Source organism: Psammomys obesus, unplaced genomic scaffold (assembly GCF_907164565.1).
Source record: "Psammomys obesus unplaced genomic scaffold, mPsaObe1.curated_primary_1811, whole genome shotgun sequence".
Classification (NCBI taxonomy): domain Eukaryota; kingdom Metazoa; phylum Chordata; class Mammalia; order Rodentia; family Muridae; genus Psammomys; species Psammomys obesus.
Genome location: NW_026596134.1, coordinates 7,307,013 through 7,324,180, shown reverse-complemented (window position 1 = coordinate 7,324,180; position 17,168 = coordinate 7,307,013). Strand labels below are relative to the sequence as shown.

Below are 17,168 nucleotides of genomic sequence, written 5' to 3'. Positions count from 1 at the left end.
ATTTTACTGCCTCAGAGAGACCATCACAGGGTCCTGATCACTGTGATCACTGCCCGTTTCCTTTACGGCTCGCTCTTCTGGCATGCAGCAAATGCTCTGCCTTCCTGCCTGGTTCTTAACCCAAGGCAGACCCCAGCAAGTGAACACTGGTAGCCAGAAAGGCATATTCCAGCCACACCCAGGCCAGACCCCCAGTGACTCGGGGCAAGTAACTGCTGGTCTCTGGGTCTGCCTCTCATCAGGAAAGCAGGGGTAAGGAGAGTACTTCTACTGCAAAACAAAACCAGGACAAAGTTAAAGACTGCAGTTGGCTTTGGCAATTCTAGAAGCAGTAAGTCCTTGGTTCTTAAGAGGAGCCAATTAGCATTTATGGTCGTGAAAAGGCTGATGAATCAGAAACAGTAGATTGGCAGTTTCCTTGACTCCTCCCAGAGGGACTTTCTTATCATGTCTGGGTGAGGATTTGGCTATTCGCTTGGAAGACTGAGAACCACTTAGGTGCAGTTACCCACTTTACCATGAGTGACTCCATGGTGGTATGGTCTAAACGGCCCTTCGCAAGAGTCCCACCCGAACAGAAAACCTCTTGCAAATTTCTCATTTCTTTGTAAGGCTTAAGGAAGATGCTCTATGGTAACTGTGCAATTAGCACACTGTAATCACTTTTTAAAAAATTGTGGCATATGTACAGAAGGTGTGATTGGAGGCCAGAACCCTAAGGACATCACACTAAATGAAACAAGCCAGTCACAACAGGATGAATCCTGAATGCTTCTATTTACAGAAGATACCTAAAGCTATGCAAATCATAGGAGCAGAAAATGAAGTGGTGGTGGCCGGGGGCTGTGGAGAGCGGGAGACAGAAAGCTTCCATTTGAAAGGCACACCAGGAAGAGAGTCTTAAAACCTGCTGTAAAACAGTGCTTATAAAATTAACAAAACTGCACCATATACCTAGAAGTGTACTAAGGGTAGATTTCATATCAGGTGCTTTTTATCACAATGAGTTTGGGGCTGGGGAGATGGATTAGATAGTAATGTCCTTGCTGTGCAAACACTAGGACCCGAGATCAGATCTTCAGCATCCCATTAAAAGCTGGGCTCTGTAGAGCACATGTGTAATCCCCGTACTGTGAAGGGCCAGAGACAAGATGATCCCTGTGCCATGAGTCCCAGGGCAACCCATGAAGTGATGGCTAAGGTTCTTTGTGTGTAAAACTGGACAAGACACAGTAGTGAAAAAGTAGAGGGAACATGCTACAGAGTGGGAATGGGCTCCAGAAAATGCATTCTAGATGTGTGTGTGCGAGAGATACAGAATTTTAAGCATATGTACACCCCACCATGCATATTCATGAGATGGTAAGCAGTCCTCACCTTCACCCCCCTCTCCCCCCACACTAACAGGTCACTTCAGGGACAGACTTGCCTCTCACTGTGCTTGTGTCTTAGGCCTAATCATTCTTCATGCCAGAAGTTCTGGGCCACAAATCACTCCCAGGTGTGGAGTCTCTGGGTGCTGCCCTACCAAGAAAGGGACAGCTAAGGGTACCTTGTGTCACCAGGTGTCTCTGTGCTTGCCTACCTTCTCTTGGGACATGCTGGCCAACTACTGTAGGCAATCAGTGAGCCCCGGGGTCAGCACGAGATCTTGTCTCAAAAAGTAAGGTGGAAAGCAACAGGGGAAGACACTGAGGTTGCGCTCTGGCCTTTCCACATTCACTCAAGCGTACATGCGCAGGTGGGTGTGCCCCACAGACATGTCCACAAGGCCACCTTCAGGCAAGAATCACTCGCTCATACCTCACCCTGCTCTGCTTTCTTCTGGGGTTTTGTATTGCTAAGTTTATCGTCTCTCAGAGCAGAATCTGTATGTTCACAGCCCTTGCTTTGCTGGCTGCTATAACCACGGCACCAGGCACAATTCATGGTGGTCAGATGTGTGTCACAGCAAAGACTCCTGCGAATGACTGTTCTTTCAGGGATTCTGATGACAGGCGTCTATAGGTCTCTCCTGCTCTGCTCCTGGACCACAGCCTGTAACCCACTCTCATAAAGCCTCTGTAGACTGCATACATACAGAGATAGGAAGAAAGCAGGGTGGCCCCTAGGCCCTTTCTGGCTCCTTTTCTCAGTAAGACATCCCTTGTATTCTGAGCCCCTTCTCATAAGGAACATGAGGGCAAACAGGGGACAGGGCACAGGCGGACTAGGCTGTGGCTGCAGGGTGTTTGGTTAGGGCTGGAGTGATGGACTGGTGGGCAAAGTTTCATGTGAGCTCACCACTTGCTGGCACTGAGACTAGAAGGCACGTGTGCGATGACAGACTTGGCACCCTCCAGGAGGCAGCAGAGCATCCGGACCTGAAGGTCGTCAGGGTTTGAGAAGCCAGGACCATATCAAGGGGGCAGGTACCAGGACTGGCCAACAAGGATGCTCGGAGGTTGCTGTCTCTAATGGTTCTCAATCATAAGTTCAAGAGCACTGGGGTTTGAGAACTGAGCTATGTAAAACTTTCTAAGTCCACCTTTACCTCTAAAGTAGAAACACATGAAATCCCCAGACATTCCCTTTTAGCATCCTTACTGGGAGACTCCAGGTGACCCTGGCTTCTCCCTTATTAACATCTAGCTCAAGATGGAAGCTGATTTGGCACAAGTTAGGTGAGAAACATATTTAATTAGCAACATAAAATGTTTACATTAAAAACAGCAGCACCCAGGTATATGGGTACCTTTGAAGCGGGGAGCCCACAAATGGGCGATCTGAGGGCTTATCTGAACCAGCTCCATTGCCTGACCTCCTGCTCTAGTGAGGGAAGTAGGCCCCAGGTTTGCATTATTCCTGGCTGCAAGCTCCTGGGATCTGATGATGGGCCTGGAGCTGTCAGGCCTTATACTGCTTTGCAGCCAAGCCTAAGTTTGTTGAGTACATGGGGGTTCACAGGGCAAATGGATACAGGCTCAGCATCTTGAGACATGGCTGATCCAAGGCCTGGCCAGATTCAAATGACTAGTCCTGGTCACTCATGGTGCATGTCTAGCTGAGGAACCAATGAGGGACTGGGCAAGTTCAAAAGCCAGACACTAGTTGCCCTGAGGGACAAAAGGGAAAGACTGAGAAATCAGCTGAGAACATCAGAGGCACAGATACCGCAGAGGTGGTATGGTATGGAGAGGAGACGTTTGAACTGGGATCTTCTCTGGGGCCACTAGCCAGGGAGGCAGCAGAACTGAGGGCCAAAGAAGGCAGCTGAACAGGCTACAGCATCAAGGGACGGGGCAGCCTCTGTCCAGCTTTTTCTTCCTGGAGTCCAGTGTGGATGAAAAAGAGCCTGACTAGCAAACAAAGGCAATACAAGTACGAACATCTCCCCTGCGGAACCAGGGTAGGTGAGGGAGACAGGAGCTGTAGGACCTGGGGAGAGATGAGAAGGAAGGGTCAGAGGCACTGACTAGGAGCAGGCAGTGGGCTGCTGGGTGGGGGTGGAGTCAGTTGGCTCCTGATGCTGAGCCTCATAGCTCATGCAGCATAGGGCATGGAGCCCTTGGGACAAACCACCCACACAGTGAGGGGAGCAGGTAAGAAAAGATGGAGAAACCTGCTTCAACATAACATCTGTGGATGCCCAGCTGAGCTGATGGGATGGCCCGAAGTTGTCTCTTAATAGACAACCAATCAGGAACAACGGTTACCTGTTTGGCCCTGTAAAGACAGTTGTAGCTGCAGCTCCTAAGGTGGTAAAGGGGAGACATGGACATCTGTGGAAAGCCTGTCTCACCCTGAGCATTGAGGAGAGGCTGCTGGGAGGAGCTGGCATGACTTTCATGGAGAAGGGTATGCCTTCCTCCTGATGGAGTTCCAGTGTGCTCACCTCACTGTGACACAGATTATTCATCGTCGTCGGAGTCCATCTTTTCAAGTAACATGTCCTCCACACCTTTGGACTGAGGGTGGGGAAGGAGAGAGACAAGGGAGTGATCAGACCAGCCCTGAAAATTCCCCTGTCCTTGTGGCTCAGCTTTCTTTAGCTTGGGACTGCACTCAAACCTGAGTCGGGTTGACTAGCTGTCTCTACTGGTCTCAGTCAGTGACTTCCCCAGAGGGCTCCGTGTGCCAAGGGGTTTGGCTAAGACCTCAGAGGATGGTCCTTTCTATCTCTCTAACCAGTTTCTCTCCCTCCCTTTCTTTCCCTTCCTTTCTCCCTCTCTCTCCCCCTTCCTTTCTCTTCCTTTCAACAAATCTGCAGTTAGTTCTCCTCAACCAGCTTAGCTTCTGGTGCTAGGATGGACTACAGAGCTAGCCCATGCCAGGACCAAAGCCCAGGACTACTAGAGGTTACCAGCTCAGTCCCCAGGGTGAACTGTGCTTGCCTTGACATGGTACACTATTTTCCAGAACCTGGAGTCACTGCTTCGGTACCGCTCCCCTGGGTATAGTTGCCACATTAAAGGCAGCTCATATGGCTTCAGCTGTGAGGGGGTCATACCACGCCCCAAGGGGACATCTTCCTGGCGAAAGATCACCTGGACTTTGTCATCACTCTGCAGAGGAAGAACAGAACACATCTTCACACCTCCAGCTTACCGCTGCCAGGCTCCTCCAGGTACAACAAGCAGTGTCCATCCTGTCACTCGGCAGCCTGGGGCTGACCCAACAGACTAAGCACAGACACTGTCCCTGGTAGCAGCTCCACGGGCTGTACACAGTCTTAGGGACACTGGCTGGGCTAGCATCTAACCATCCTTCAGGGGGCTCTTTGTCCTGTAGATCCTCCTGTTGGTAGGGAAAGCCATCTAGTCCTCCAGCTTAGTCCCGTGTGTGTGTGTGTGCTTGTGTGTGTTGGGGGGGGGGTGTCATTCTTCTGAAGCAGAGAGGTCAACCTCAGGTATCATTTCTTAGACACTTTTTCTTTTATTTACTTATTCGAGATGCCCCTTAGCGGCCTGGAGCTCACCAAAAACCAAAACCTCAACCTCAGCAATAACATTCCCCCCCTAAAACAAAACCAACCAGGAAAAATAAATTGGCTATATTGGTGGGTCAGTGAGCTTCAGAGATCTTAGTGTATCTGCTTCTCCAGTGCCGAGATCACTAGCGATGTCCACCACAGTGGGTTTCTCAGCCTGAATTCTGGGGATCCAAGTTGAGACCTTGTACTGGCAAGGCAAGCACTTTAGTAGCCTAACCCCAGCCCTGCCAGGGATTTGACTCTGATTTTGTTCACTGTCATCTTTCAAGGGAGGCGTTTATCCATGAACCAACCTGTGGGAACCGTAAATGAAATGCTCGTCTTTTCTATCAGAGGGTTGAATGAGACAAAGGAAACGCCATCTCTAAAGAGGTTGGCATGATGCCATCGGGCAAAAATCCCTCTTTCGGTCAGCACATTTTTTAATATCTTATGCACTCAAAGTTGTGTTCCGTTTTCAAAGTTGCACTTCGCTTACCAATTGCACAGCTCTAAGTTATTCAATAATGTAAAAATGTGAGGCTGAACTCTTTGACCAATCAGTGTGAGACACAGGCCCCCTCTGGCACATCTATGGAGCCTGCAGAATTACATCTTTATGTCTTGCTGGAATGCTTTGGATTGTGTGGTCATTTTCTTGAGGCCTCCACCCTCATTCCTAACACTTTGAATCTGGTGACAGGTAGCATTTTTTCACTACTAGCATGGCTCATCTGGGCTATAGCAACTATCTCCTCAATGTCTTTAGATGACAGGGTGGGGCAGGGATATGAAATTCATGTCTACCTGCTGGCCTCCTGATGCTGCCTTCCCCTCATGCACAGAGTGAGTCCAGGGCCCAAAGAAACCCACAAAGCCTAAACAAGAGTGTCTCTGCTTCCCTCTTCTCCCGCTGTCCTGTTCACCCCAGTCTTCCTTCTAGCCACCATGCCTTGTTTAATGTCTGTGGTTCCTACTGTCTACAGCAAGCCTCCCCAAATCTACAAAGAGCTCCCTCCCTTTTAGGCACTATGTTGAAATGTATATATAAAAAAACAAATATATTACATAAAACAATGTTAGAGTAGCGATCAACCATCAAGTTTTATTAACTGACACGAGTTAAAATTTGTTGTTTTGGAGCAGATTCTCACCATATCATTCCTCCTGGCCTGGAAGTTGCTTTATAGACCAAGCTGGCCTCAGACTTACAGAAATGCACCTGTGTCTGCCTCCCAAGTGCTGAAATTAGGGTGAACACCACACAGGCACTAATGTGCTACAGCTTGCAGAATCAGCTCTCATCCATCATGTGGGTCCTGGGAATCAAACTCGGGTCCATCGGGTTTGGTGGCAAGAACCTTTACCTTTTCAACCATCTCACCAGCTTCTTGAAAATGAGTTTAACCCACCAATTTGGGATGGAAACACACACACACACACACACACACACACATCACTGCCCAAACACACAAAACAAAAAAGCCCGTACAATTAAAATCTACAAGATACCTCCATTAAGACCAGGTGGGGCCAAGTGACACAGGCCTGCAATGCACTACTCATTAAGCAAAGGCAGAAGGGTTGTAAGTTCAAGGCCTACCTGGGCTATAAAGGAGGCTTAAGGTCAACCTAAGTAACAAGACCAAGTTTCAAAATTGAAAGAAGTGTAAACAAAGGGCTGGGTTGTAGCTCTGCAATAGAGTTCTTGTCTATTATGCACAGAGCCCTGGGTTTGTTCATCAGTACTGCTGGGGGTTGGGGGAGGCTGGGAGGAAAGGCAATGTGAAACTCCAAACAAAATGACTCAGGAATATGACCTGCAAGGCCAGGCATGGTGGCACATGCCTTTGATCCCAGCATTTGGGAGGCAGAGGCAGGTGGATCTCTGTGAAGTTTGAGGCCAGCTTGGTTCAGGACAGCCAGGGCTATTACACAGAGAAACCCTGTATTGAAAAACCAAAACCCAAAAACAAACAAACAAACAAACAAACAAAAAAGACATGCCATTACAAACTGAGTTCACATGTACTACAGCACAACCCCCCCCCCCCCATCTCAACTTTCTTTCTCGCACAGGACTCGCCACCAGCCTCCTTACTGTGTTGGCCAACCCCAATTCCCATTGCACTGCCTTCCCAATATGGAAGAATAGGGATTCGACCATACTCCCTGAAACCCTCAGTGCTTGGTATATGCACTAAGCATTCACACTTGTTTAACGAGTCACTTTCCAAGGTGAAACGAAGTTTTGTTAAATGTTCTGCCAAGGGGATAAATTGAAACTGTTGATTCCGATCACACTGCCAGGTGGGTGACCACCAGCATTCACAACTCATTAGTTGGCAGCCTAACCACTGTTATAAACTGCTTTATTCTTGTTCCTTAGTAATATCAGTGAATGCTTACATGTTAAGAGCCCTGGCTCCTTCAGTGCCTTGCTAGGCTGCTAGGCTCCTGTTCAGACAACACCTGGAACAGCACGGAAGTGCTCTCTGGTTCATGGTTTGGGTGAAAAGGTAGTTGTTAACCTGATGTTTAAAAGAATATCTACCTACGCTGTCTTCCCACATCTGACTTAAAAGTAAAAACTAAAAAAAAAAAAAAAAAAAAAAAAAAAAAAAAAAAAAAAAAAAAAAACAAAAAAAAACAAACAAACAAACAAAACAAAACAAAAAAACCCCTAGATATAGGTAAACTTAACATTTTGTAAAGTGACAGCAAGAATGTAAATTCAAGGGCCCAGATTGTGGTTCCACCATCTGCACCCCATGTCTTCGAGGTTCACAAGCCCCAACTTTGCAGAGAGGCGACCGTTCCCCCTCAAGTATTTGACAGTGCATTACAGTCCCGGCAGCTTATTTTTGCTTTTCTAGCTTTCATTGGCTTTACAACTGAAACGCTCTTCAATAATTTCTGCCGAAAGTACCTCTAGACAAGATTTCTTTTGAAAACACCAACGTTCATTAAGACCCATCCTGAGGCTTCCAACACAAAACGAAAGTTTAAATCTTACACTCGACGTGGCACTGCTAGCTACCTTAAAGATATTCCAATTTTTATGGTTTAGGAAAGCCTGTTGCACCCTGAGTGATAATCACACACACCAGGCCATGTGTGAGGGGTCCTGTGTACTGCCCTGCAGGTACTCCCACCCTCCGGGGGCCCACCAGGCCTGACTCAGAAATACTTCCATCGGGGGCCTCCCTAGCCCTGTTTCAGGCACAAGGGACCCTCTGTCCCTTAGTCCCCAGCTACCAGGACTCCTAGGCCCAAACAGGGCACATCCCTGCTGTCCCATCTGCTGGCCCCAAGGCGGTTGGTACCTTGGTGACTATGGGCAGCCAGCTTCGACGAAACTCATCCAAGTACACGTTCTTCTCCCAGATCCACAGGCGATCGGGGTTTGGGGGTCTCTCTGGCCTGTGTGGTTCAGCCATGGCATCTGGTCGGAGCAAGAAGCAGAAAATTGCGGAGGCGGTTTCAGATAAAGCTATTTATTACCTGGTGGTGGGCACGAGAACCTCGTCTGTTTATCACCACCAGGTGCGCACCTGTCCCCCCCCACCCCGCCCTGGTGCAAGGTGGAGCTGGGAGGGGGGAAGAGGAGGTAGGGCAGGAGGGGAAGGGAAGAGGGAGAAGAGTGGGGCAGTGTGGGTGGGGAGAACACAAGGATGGTATGCAGGACAACCTAGTGGACTTCTGGAAGTCAGGGTCTTAGACTGTGGACCTGACCGCAAAAGACCTAGGGCCTCTTCAAGGCCCTAGGCTTGCCCCTCTCCACAAAGGTATACAGTTCCTGTCTTAGGAGACGTGCCCTCTGCTTCCTGTATGGTGAGATCCCGAGGTCCAGGTCAGCTACTATGTGAATGGCTGGCCACACATACCACTCGGGCCACACCCCTGTTGCAGGCCACCCAGAGTGAAGTCTATCTACACATCTTCTAGGGTCAGAAACCTGGGAAGCCTGGCTCACGCCTGGACCCTCCCGTGTTCTCTCTGTCACCTTCAGTCTGTCCTTTTGGGTGTCAGAGGCAATTTCCTTTGCAAAGTTCAGTCCTGTCCCTTTTCCCCACATGACTTTTTCCATGGCTCTGATTAGGTTGTGGTCTTCTAATAGCTCTTTCGAAATGGGTTTCTGTCTTTTCGCTCCGACTTTATTAACACATCATTCCTGACCCATGCTAAAAAAGAAACCCTTCCTTTACAGGAAGAGCAATGGCTTTGGAAAGTCTCTGAATTGCTCAATCAAAACTGTCTCATTGTAAACAAATAAGGAAAAACAACTTCCCTTTATTTTACAGTAACACATGTCCATTAAGGCAATTAAGGAATTAATGAAAAACATGTGAAAACAGCCCCAGGCCTGTTGCTCAACTAGCCCTTCAGCCGGCAGTTCTGAGCCCCACCCTTTAGTTCTTTCCCCTCAGTCAGAGGACGCACTGAGCAAGCCATTTGTGGTCTTTGGAAGGTCAATGAGTGATCAGGTGTGGAAATCTGGTCAAATTCCCCAGATATGCCAAGCTGGCCTGAGGTTTGCCGTGTGCGTTCAGATTAACCAGGAAAAGCAACAAGGACAAGACCTGAGCCCAGCAAATCAGAGCAGCTCTTAGTGGTCTTAACATTTTGCATTCCAAATGGAGGCTTTCAGGCTGATTTCCCTTTAGACGGGCTCTTTGTCTTCAGACCCAGATAGCTGCAGAGAAAGAGAAAGACTTTTGGAATCAGCTTGGCGGGGGAAGTTCTGGGTGAGGGCATGCAGACTTGGGAGTAATAAGACAGTTGCTTGTTTTTTTAATCCATTGTTGTGTTTTTATTTGGGGTCATGGGTTGGAGCACAACACTGTGGAGTCACTCATCCTTTTCTCTCAGGTAGGTCCCTGGGGCTGAACCCAGCTTGTCCTAGGCTTGGTGGCAAACACCTTCACCCACTGTGCCATCTAAACTGGCCCACAAGACCAGTTTAAATTGTGCTGCCGGGCACAGCTTTTGTGGCAAATGGGGAAGAGTTCCCCCAGGAGCCAGGGTGGCCCATTCCAAGCACATCCGTGGCCCCAGGAGCCACAATGTCACTGAATTTGGTGATTCCCCCCCTACACTCTGTTTTCCTATGTGGTCTTGAAAATGCATTATCCATTTGCTAGGCAAGGGCTCTAGGAATACGATTCCCTCTCTCCTCACTTTGAAATATTTCTGTAAGCTTACACAAGGGCTTTTTAATATTGAGCAAGAGTAGACACCATTCTTTCGTGGTGTTTCATAAGGGTTCCAGAATAAGAAAAATGAAACTGGGATGGGGCAAATGGCAGCTTTGATACTTTTCTCATGTAAATTCCACAACCCAGGGCTGGGAAAACAATAGCTATTGTGTGGACTCAAGCAGGAGGTTCGGGGTAGGTGGGGGGCTTGTTATCTTCTGAGTCTGAGGGCACTGGGCCTGTAAGTGAGGGCTTTAGAATTTTCTTCTCCCCTTTGAATCTTTGGAGAGTTCCCACTGGATAAGCTCGCAGTAATTGACAAAGCAGTCATCCTGAAAGGCCCCTGAGCTGATGCCTCTGTGTCCTGCCTCAGCTCTCATTTCCACTTGACTGCTATCACCTGTAAACTTGATCAGTCCTTTCCCAGCTTGGCCTGAGCCCTCCAATCTGCAAGGAAAGGGTAGCGCAAGCTGTGTTCTAAGCCCATGCTCAGGTGTCACTGATCCTCCAATAAGGTCCCTTCACGGGAGAATGGAGTGGTTGAGCGAAACCCCGAACCTCAGCTCAAAAAAAAAAAAAAACCAAAAACAAACAAACAAAAAAACCCCTATAGTTTTGAGCGCGAAGTTTCCGCACCAGCCATTCTGTGGACCGCTCTGGTCAGCGGTGAAGAAGCCGTCCTCCTTGTCTGGGTTCCAAGTAGCAGTAAGTGATCAAAAGTGACCTGTTCTAGAGCCTCTGGACTGCAAGCGTGTCTCTCCCGGCTAACCGAAGAGCATCGCCCAGGAGCTCAGGAGTCAGACTGCACTGGAACAAGAACCCCAGCTGATTCCCGGGGGTAGGGTGGAGTAGAGGGTAGGGGCGGTGACCCCCCCAACCGTAAAATGTCGTCTCTACTTCCTAACTGTGATTTTGCCACTGTTGTGATTCTGTAATGGGAATACCTGATATGCACGATGTCATTTTATTCTTACAAATTGACGCAAGGGGGTTGGGACCACAGGTTGAGAAGGTTGAGAAGCTGATCACAACCAGCGAGACTGGGGCTTAAGGAGACTCTGTCAGTCTTTCTGTTTGTTTAAAAGACACTTGTGAAATGGGGCGGGCCTTAAGAATCTGTACTTTCTTTTAGAGTCACCTGTATTTTATGAGTATGGGTGTTTTGCCACCTCTAGGATCGCCAGCCCCAGTTTTCACTCCTCTCCCTTTGCCCCACTTCAGATTTGCCACTTCCGGTCTTTAATGGGCAGGGAACCGGAGCGCCACGCTTATTAGAATTACAAAGGCCTGAGTGTGCTCTCAGCAGTGTAGAAGATGCAGAAGCCCTGATGTGTAGTCATCTAGGATCCACGCTTGTGCCTGGAGTGGGGTAAGAGAATGGAAATTGTAGACCAGGTGAGCTCAGAGTGTATCTGTTTTATCATAGGGGTTGGAATTATATCTCTAGATGAATGGACAGCCTGGGATGAGGATGCCCCAAGTAAAGGCAGGCACTAAATGTTGCCACCACTAAGCTATTGTCTATTTAAATTTAAAGAGCTTTCTGGGGGGTTGGTGAGGGACCATTCTGCGGAACACATAGGATCTTGTTTAAAGGGTAGGTTCTAATTTGGTAGAGTTGGGGTGGGCCTTAAGAATCTGTATTTTTTAAGTCATTTTTATTTTATGAGTATGGGCGTTTTGCCCAAGTCTGTGTCCCTGCACCAGGCGTGTGTTTGGTGTCCACAGGGGCCAGAGAAGGGCAACAGACCCACTGGAACTGGAGTTACAGATGCTTGTGAGCTGCCACATGGGTGTGGGAAAGCAAACCTGGCTCTTCTGCAAGGGCCAATATTTCCTGAGCTAGCTTTGTGATTTCAGGGTTATTTAACAAGGAATGCCAGTCAATTAAATGGGGTGGGACTTATTTTTGTACCCAAGGAATAGGAATATGGTATACTAACATACATAAGGCAGGAAGCTGCTTGTGCCGTACTTCCTCCAGTATTTTCAGCTGTCTCGTATACTGTTGAAAAGTCTGTTCTGGTCAAGAACCTTTCTACCACTGTCATCAGGTAACAGGTCTCTGTGTAGATGTGGGTCTCTTTCTGTAGTCTCTTCTATTATGTTTCTACGATAAAAACCACACTTCTAGAGAAATTATTCTAGGAGTTTGAAATACCAGCCAGATACTGCCCTTTTGGACTATTTCTGACATGGACTCAATAGCGAGCTCTTCCACTCCCCTCCCACGAGGGAAGAGCAGCCTGGCTAGGCCACAGAAGAGGACATTGCAGCCAGTCCTGAGGAGACTTGATAAGCTAGGGTCAGATGGAGGGGGAGGACGTCCTCCCCTGTTAGTGGACTTGGAAAGGGGCAGGGAGAAGACGAGGGAGGGTGGGATTGGGAGGGAATGAGGGAGGAGGCTACAGCTGGGATACAAAGTAAATAACTTGTGATTAATATAAAAAATTAAAATAAATAATGTTCACTTGAAAAAAAAAGATACTGCCCTTTTTATTTTTATTTTTCAAAATTATTTTAACTACCTATGGATGTTTGGGGGATTTTATTGACATCTTATTGAATGTATACACAAGGCAGAAACTAGTCTTTATTGGGATTTTTATAATATCTTCATGAAAGTGTTATTTTTGTTTAGCATAGTTATTTTGTTGACATGTGTGTGCTGCACACATGTGCACAGAGACCAAAGGGGGAATATCTGGTGCCTTCCTCTATTGCTCTCCTCATTACCCTAAGACAGGGTCTCTCACCGAATTGGAAGCTCACCATTTGGGCTAAACTGGATGGTGTGGAGCCTGCTTTTAAAATCTACTTTATTTGGGGTGTTTAGGCCTCAACCTTCCTTCCAACCTCTCAACCCTGAAGTGTTTCTGTCTGTCTCTTCGGTCTTTCATGCCATCCTTTTTTGTTCTGGGCTCTCAGTTTATATCCTCAGAATCCTAGACCACACCCCTCTCTGTGCCACAGGTGAAAGGCTGTTAACCAGATGGCAAAAGCCACGCCCTGCACGAGATAATTAACAGGTGTGGACAAACCATAGCCCAAGTAAAATCCCGCACTTGGGATTAAAACAAAAACATACCTACATAACATAACTGAGTTTACAAAGAAACTAAAACTTCCGTTGCAGGCTGCCCAGTAAGCTCTCAGGATCGTCCTGTGTCCACCTCATAATGCCAGGGTTATGTGCATGGGCAGCCATGCCTGGCTTTTTACACATGTTGTAGATTCGAACTCAGAGCTTATGGTTGTATTTTTTTTTTTTTTACATTTTTCCATGTTAATTTTATTCTCTTCGCTTTGTTATTTTGCCTGCATATGTGTGTGTGTGTGTGTTTGTGTGTGTGTCTGTGTGAGGCTGTTGGATCCACTGGAACCTGAGTTAGGGGCAGGTTTGAGCTGCCACATGGGTGCTGGGAATTGAACGCTGGCCCTTTGGAAGAGCAGCCCACTTTTGTTTTATAGGTTTGAACCTGAGACCTCTTACCTTTCCCTACAGAACTATATATTCCTATTTCTCTCTCTCTCTCTCTCTCTTTCACACACACACACACACACACACACACACACACACACACACACACACTCACCCCACCCCTTTTTAAGCTTTTCCTTTAAGATAGGGTTATGATGAGTTGCCCAGATTGGCTTTGAACTCTCTGTAATACAGGCAGGCCTTTAATTTTGATCCTTCTGTCTCTACCTCCCAAATAGCTGAGGTTATGGATTGATTGTTCCACTAGAACCAACACTTTTTTTTTTTTTAAATCTCTCATGACCAAAGATTCTTCTTCAAAATCCTGTAGCTGTCTCATGAAGCAATGCATAGCTAAAATGTGACCCACTCACGCAGTGTGGTACCCAGCACAGCTAACCAAATCTCCATGGGAACATGGGTGGGGGAAAGGAAGAGGCAGAGATAATGGCTGCAGCATGAGGAAGGAGCATTGCGCACTTGAAACTAGATTCATGTAATTATGTCAGAGGCAAACGCTGCCCCAAAGAATTTCTCCGGAATTATTGTGTTACTTTCTTTGAGCAGAATGAAAAGAATGAATGGTGTTTATGTGGATGTGGGGGGGGGGGAGTGTCAAGTGGAATAAAAATAAATCCAAGCCCTTCCCAAACCACACCTGTAAGTGGGAAGCCAATTCCCCTGTTACAGATGAATGCAACCAACAGGATGAGAAACTGATATCTGGCCCTGAAAACCTGGAAAGGAAATTAGCATGTGTACTCTGAGCTGCTGAGTTTGGGGGAGATTTCTTTTTTTTAATTTGTGTGATGTACATGAATGTAGGTGCGTGTACATGGTTATTCATGGTAGCTTTGTTCAGACCTGACATCGGTAACTGTGGGAACTCGGTGTGGGTGTGCTCACAGCCCAGGCCCCTTTGCTGTTTGTCTTCTGTCTTCTAACTCAAGGCTGCTCATTGTTAAGGTGAAAGGACCAGTAAGCGTTATTAAAAGGCACATGGGGTGCTGACAGTTATGAGTGGTCATGTGACCTGGAGTGTCCCTGCGGATGAGGGTCCTTGACAATTGGAAAAGCTATAAACAAAAGCAAAGAGGCCTAGATGGGAAATAACTTAAAAAAAAAAAAACACAAAAGAATCAGGCCAATGATGATGGACTCTTCTTTCATCCAGGGAAGTACTTCTGACTTGTGCAGTATAATTTTTCGAAGAGATAAAAGAGGAATTTCAATGTCATGTCAGGCTATGGAGAAAAGCAGCCATTGCATGATTCTAGTGAAACCACTGTTTTCTGAGCCTCAGTTTCTTCATCTGTAGATTGAAAGATAATTGACCTCTAGAGAGCTGTGGAACAAAATATGATGGCTGCTTTAAAAAAAAAAAAAACAGTACCTAAAAAATAGCCCCAGATGCATTCAAATACTCCATAAATAATCATTGTATTATAATTTGGATCTAGCTGTACACAGCTGGTCCTGGGCCTTGTCCACTCCAAGATGCCCACAGATGATGAGGATAATTATATGGACTGACATCAGGCTTCTTGTCCCCAAGTGAGAGCCCCCTGTTAATCGGCACAAAAGCTGGGGGCCTTGGTGCCGGAGTGACTCACAGAAAGGATGGAGCGGGTCTTTGTCCGTTATGCAGCTTATTAATTTAATTCCCCTTGGTTGCTTTGTACTCTGCCTGGAGATGAAACAGCACTTTCATGTGAGGACAAGATGCCAGCTCACAGTGGGTTCTCGAGTCCCCTGATACTGAAAGTGCTTGTTTTGTCAGACTCTGCAAGCTTGCTCCCTCCCACTGAAATCTTGGAGCTGCTGTTACCCTGAGTTGCAGGAATCCTAAGGAGGAAGAGAAAGAGAAAAGGTGAACTCAAAGCTTCTTTTGCCAAATCCACTGCTGCTTGGGCTTTTCGCCAGCTCTTTTTCTCTGCATTCTTTTAGTAGCTTAAAATTTCTCTAAATTGGCTGGTTTGTTTTGTCTACATTGGCTTCCTATCTTTATCACCCCTGACATCACAGTGAGATCTTTAAAATTGTGAATCTGTCAGGCCACTGCCCTTAGGATACACCACAAGCTCCAGAGTGGGTTATATAAGACCAAATGAGCTCTTGCTTCATAAAGTACTGGACAGGGAAACTTGTCCACTAAGAGGAGGTAGATGGCGGCCCGTACAAGGAAAGGGACGTCTGAGATGGGAGAGAGATGAGCTACTGCAAAATCTAGTAAGGAAGCAGCGTCAGCAGGAAATCAAGAACTGATGGAAAGTAGAGTCAACAGAAAAAAAAAAGCATCTGCTTGGGTGGGTGGGGGATGGGTTCCTTCCTAGAAACTATGGATGGCATCTCAACTCCAGTGAGAACATAGACTTCTTCCCTTGCCTCTCCCCACCTCCTGCCAAGTGATAGAAACTTAAAGACTAATAGTAGTTTTTTAACCTTATAAATACATTGTCAAAAGCCAGGAATGAGGACCTATGGGGATAAAATGAGTAGATAATGCAGCTCAAGGAGCCATTATTAAACTGGCTGGTTATTAGATCTGTCGGAGATCTGGCCTCTCACACCAGCCGTTCTCAACCTGTGGGTCTCAAGCCCTTTGGGGGGCCTCAGATCAGATATCCTACATATCAGATATTTACAATTCATAACAGTAACAAAATTATGAAGTAGCACCGAAAATAATTTTATGGTTGGGGGTCAACACAGCATGAGGGACTATATTAAAGGGTCACAGCGTTGGAAAGCTTGAGGACACAGGGAGGGTGGAAAAGGACCATCTCTTATTCTGTTACTGAAGAGCTACCCCTGGGATGATAACTCCCCACAGTTCTGCTTTTGTAGATCTCAGTGCCTGAGAGTGTAAGACCCTGAGATAAGCCCTGGGGTAAGGCGCTGGAGTCACATGGCCTGGCCTTGGACAGACACTTCGGAATGGGAAAGTGTAAAGTGGCACAGCTTGGATGTGGTCGTTTGAGTGAGAATGCCCTCCCCTCCGCTGTAGACTCGGATGCTACTTGGTCCCTAGTTAATGGAACTGTTTGGGGAGGGTGAGGAGGTGGCCTCGCTAGAGGAAGTGTGTCAGTGGAGGCAGGCTTTGAAGTTCGGGGATCCCTGAGCCATTCAGGGCTCCCTCCCTTCTTCCGGCTCTGGCTACCCTGCCTGTCCACCACACTACCCCACCATGATGGCGATGAACCCGTCTCCCTCTGTAACTGTAATCCCCAAATAAAGTATCTTCTCCAAGTTGCCTTGGTCATGGGGTTTATCACAGCAATGGATAATAGTTAATACATCATGGGAATGCCATGGCGACTGGATCAGGTGAGAGAAGGCTGAATACGGTGTACCGCCTCAGAAAAGTGAGCAGTGTGAGGCAGTGCACCCTGAGAAAGGTCACTTCTTCAGCGCCAGCTTTTGACATGAATTTACTCTAAACTGCAAAAACCCTGTGAGGAGATTATCTTCGTTCACAGATGAAGAAATGGTGACGTGTTCTGCTAAGCTGAAAAGCTGCTCCGTGGCTCAGCCAAGA

At 47.3% G+C, this 17,168-nt stretch overlaps 1 protein-coding gene across 1 annotated transcript; it reads right to left on the bottom strand.

Moving 5' to 3' along the window:
• Positions 1 to 3,890: 3,890 nt before the first annotated feature.
• LOC129666065 (T-cell leukemia/lymphoma protein 1A-like) lies at positions 3,891 to 8,391 on the bottom strand. The gene is made up of 3 exons (XM_055593094.1): positions 8,278 to 8,391; positions 4,374 to 4,544; positions 3,891 to 3,947 (listed from the first exon to the last, which is right to left on the bottom strand). The coding sequence occupies exons 1-3, from the start codon at positions 8,389 to 8,391 to the stop codon at positions 3,891 to 3,893; spliced, it is 342 nt and encodes a 113-aa protein (XP_055449069.1).
• Between the last annotated feature and the right edge of the window lie 8,777 nt (positions 8,392 to 17,168).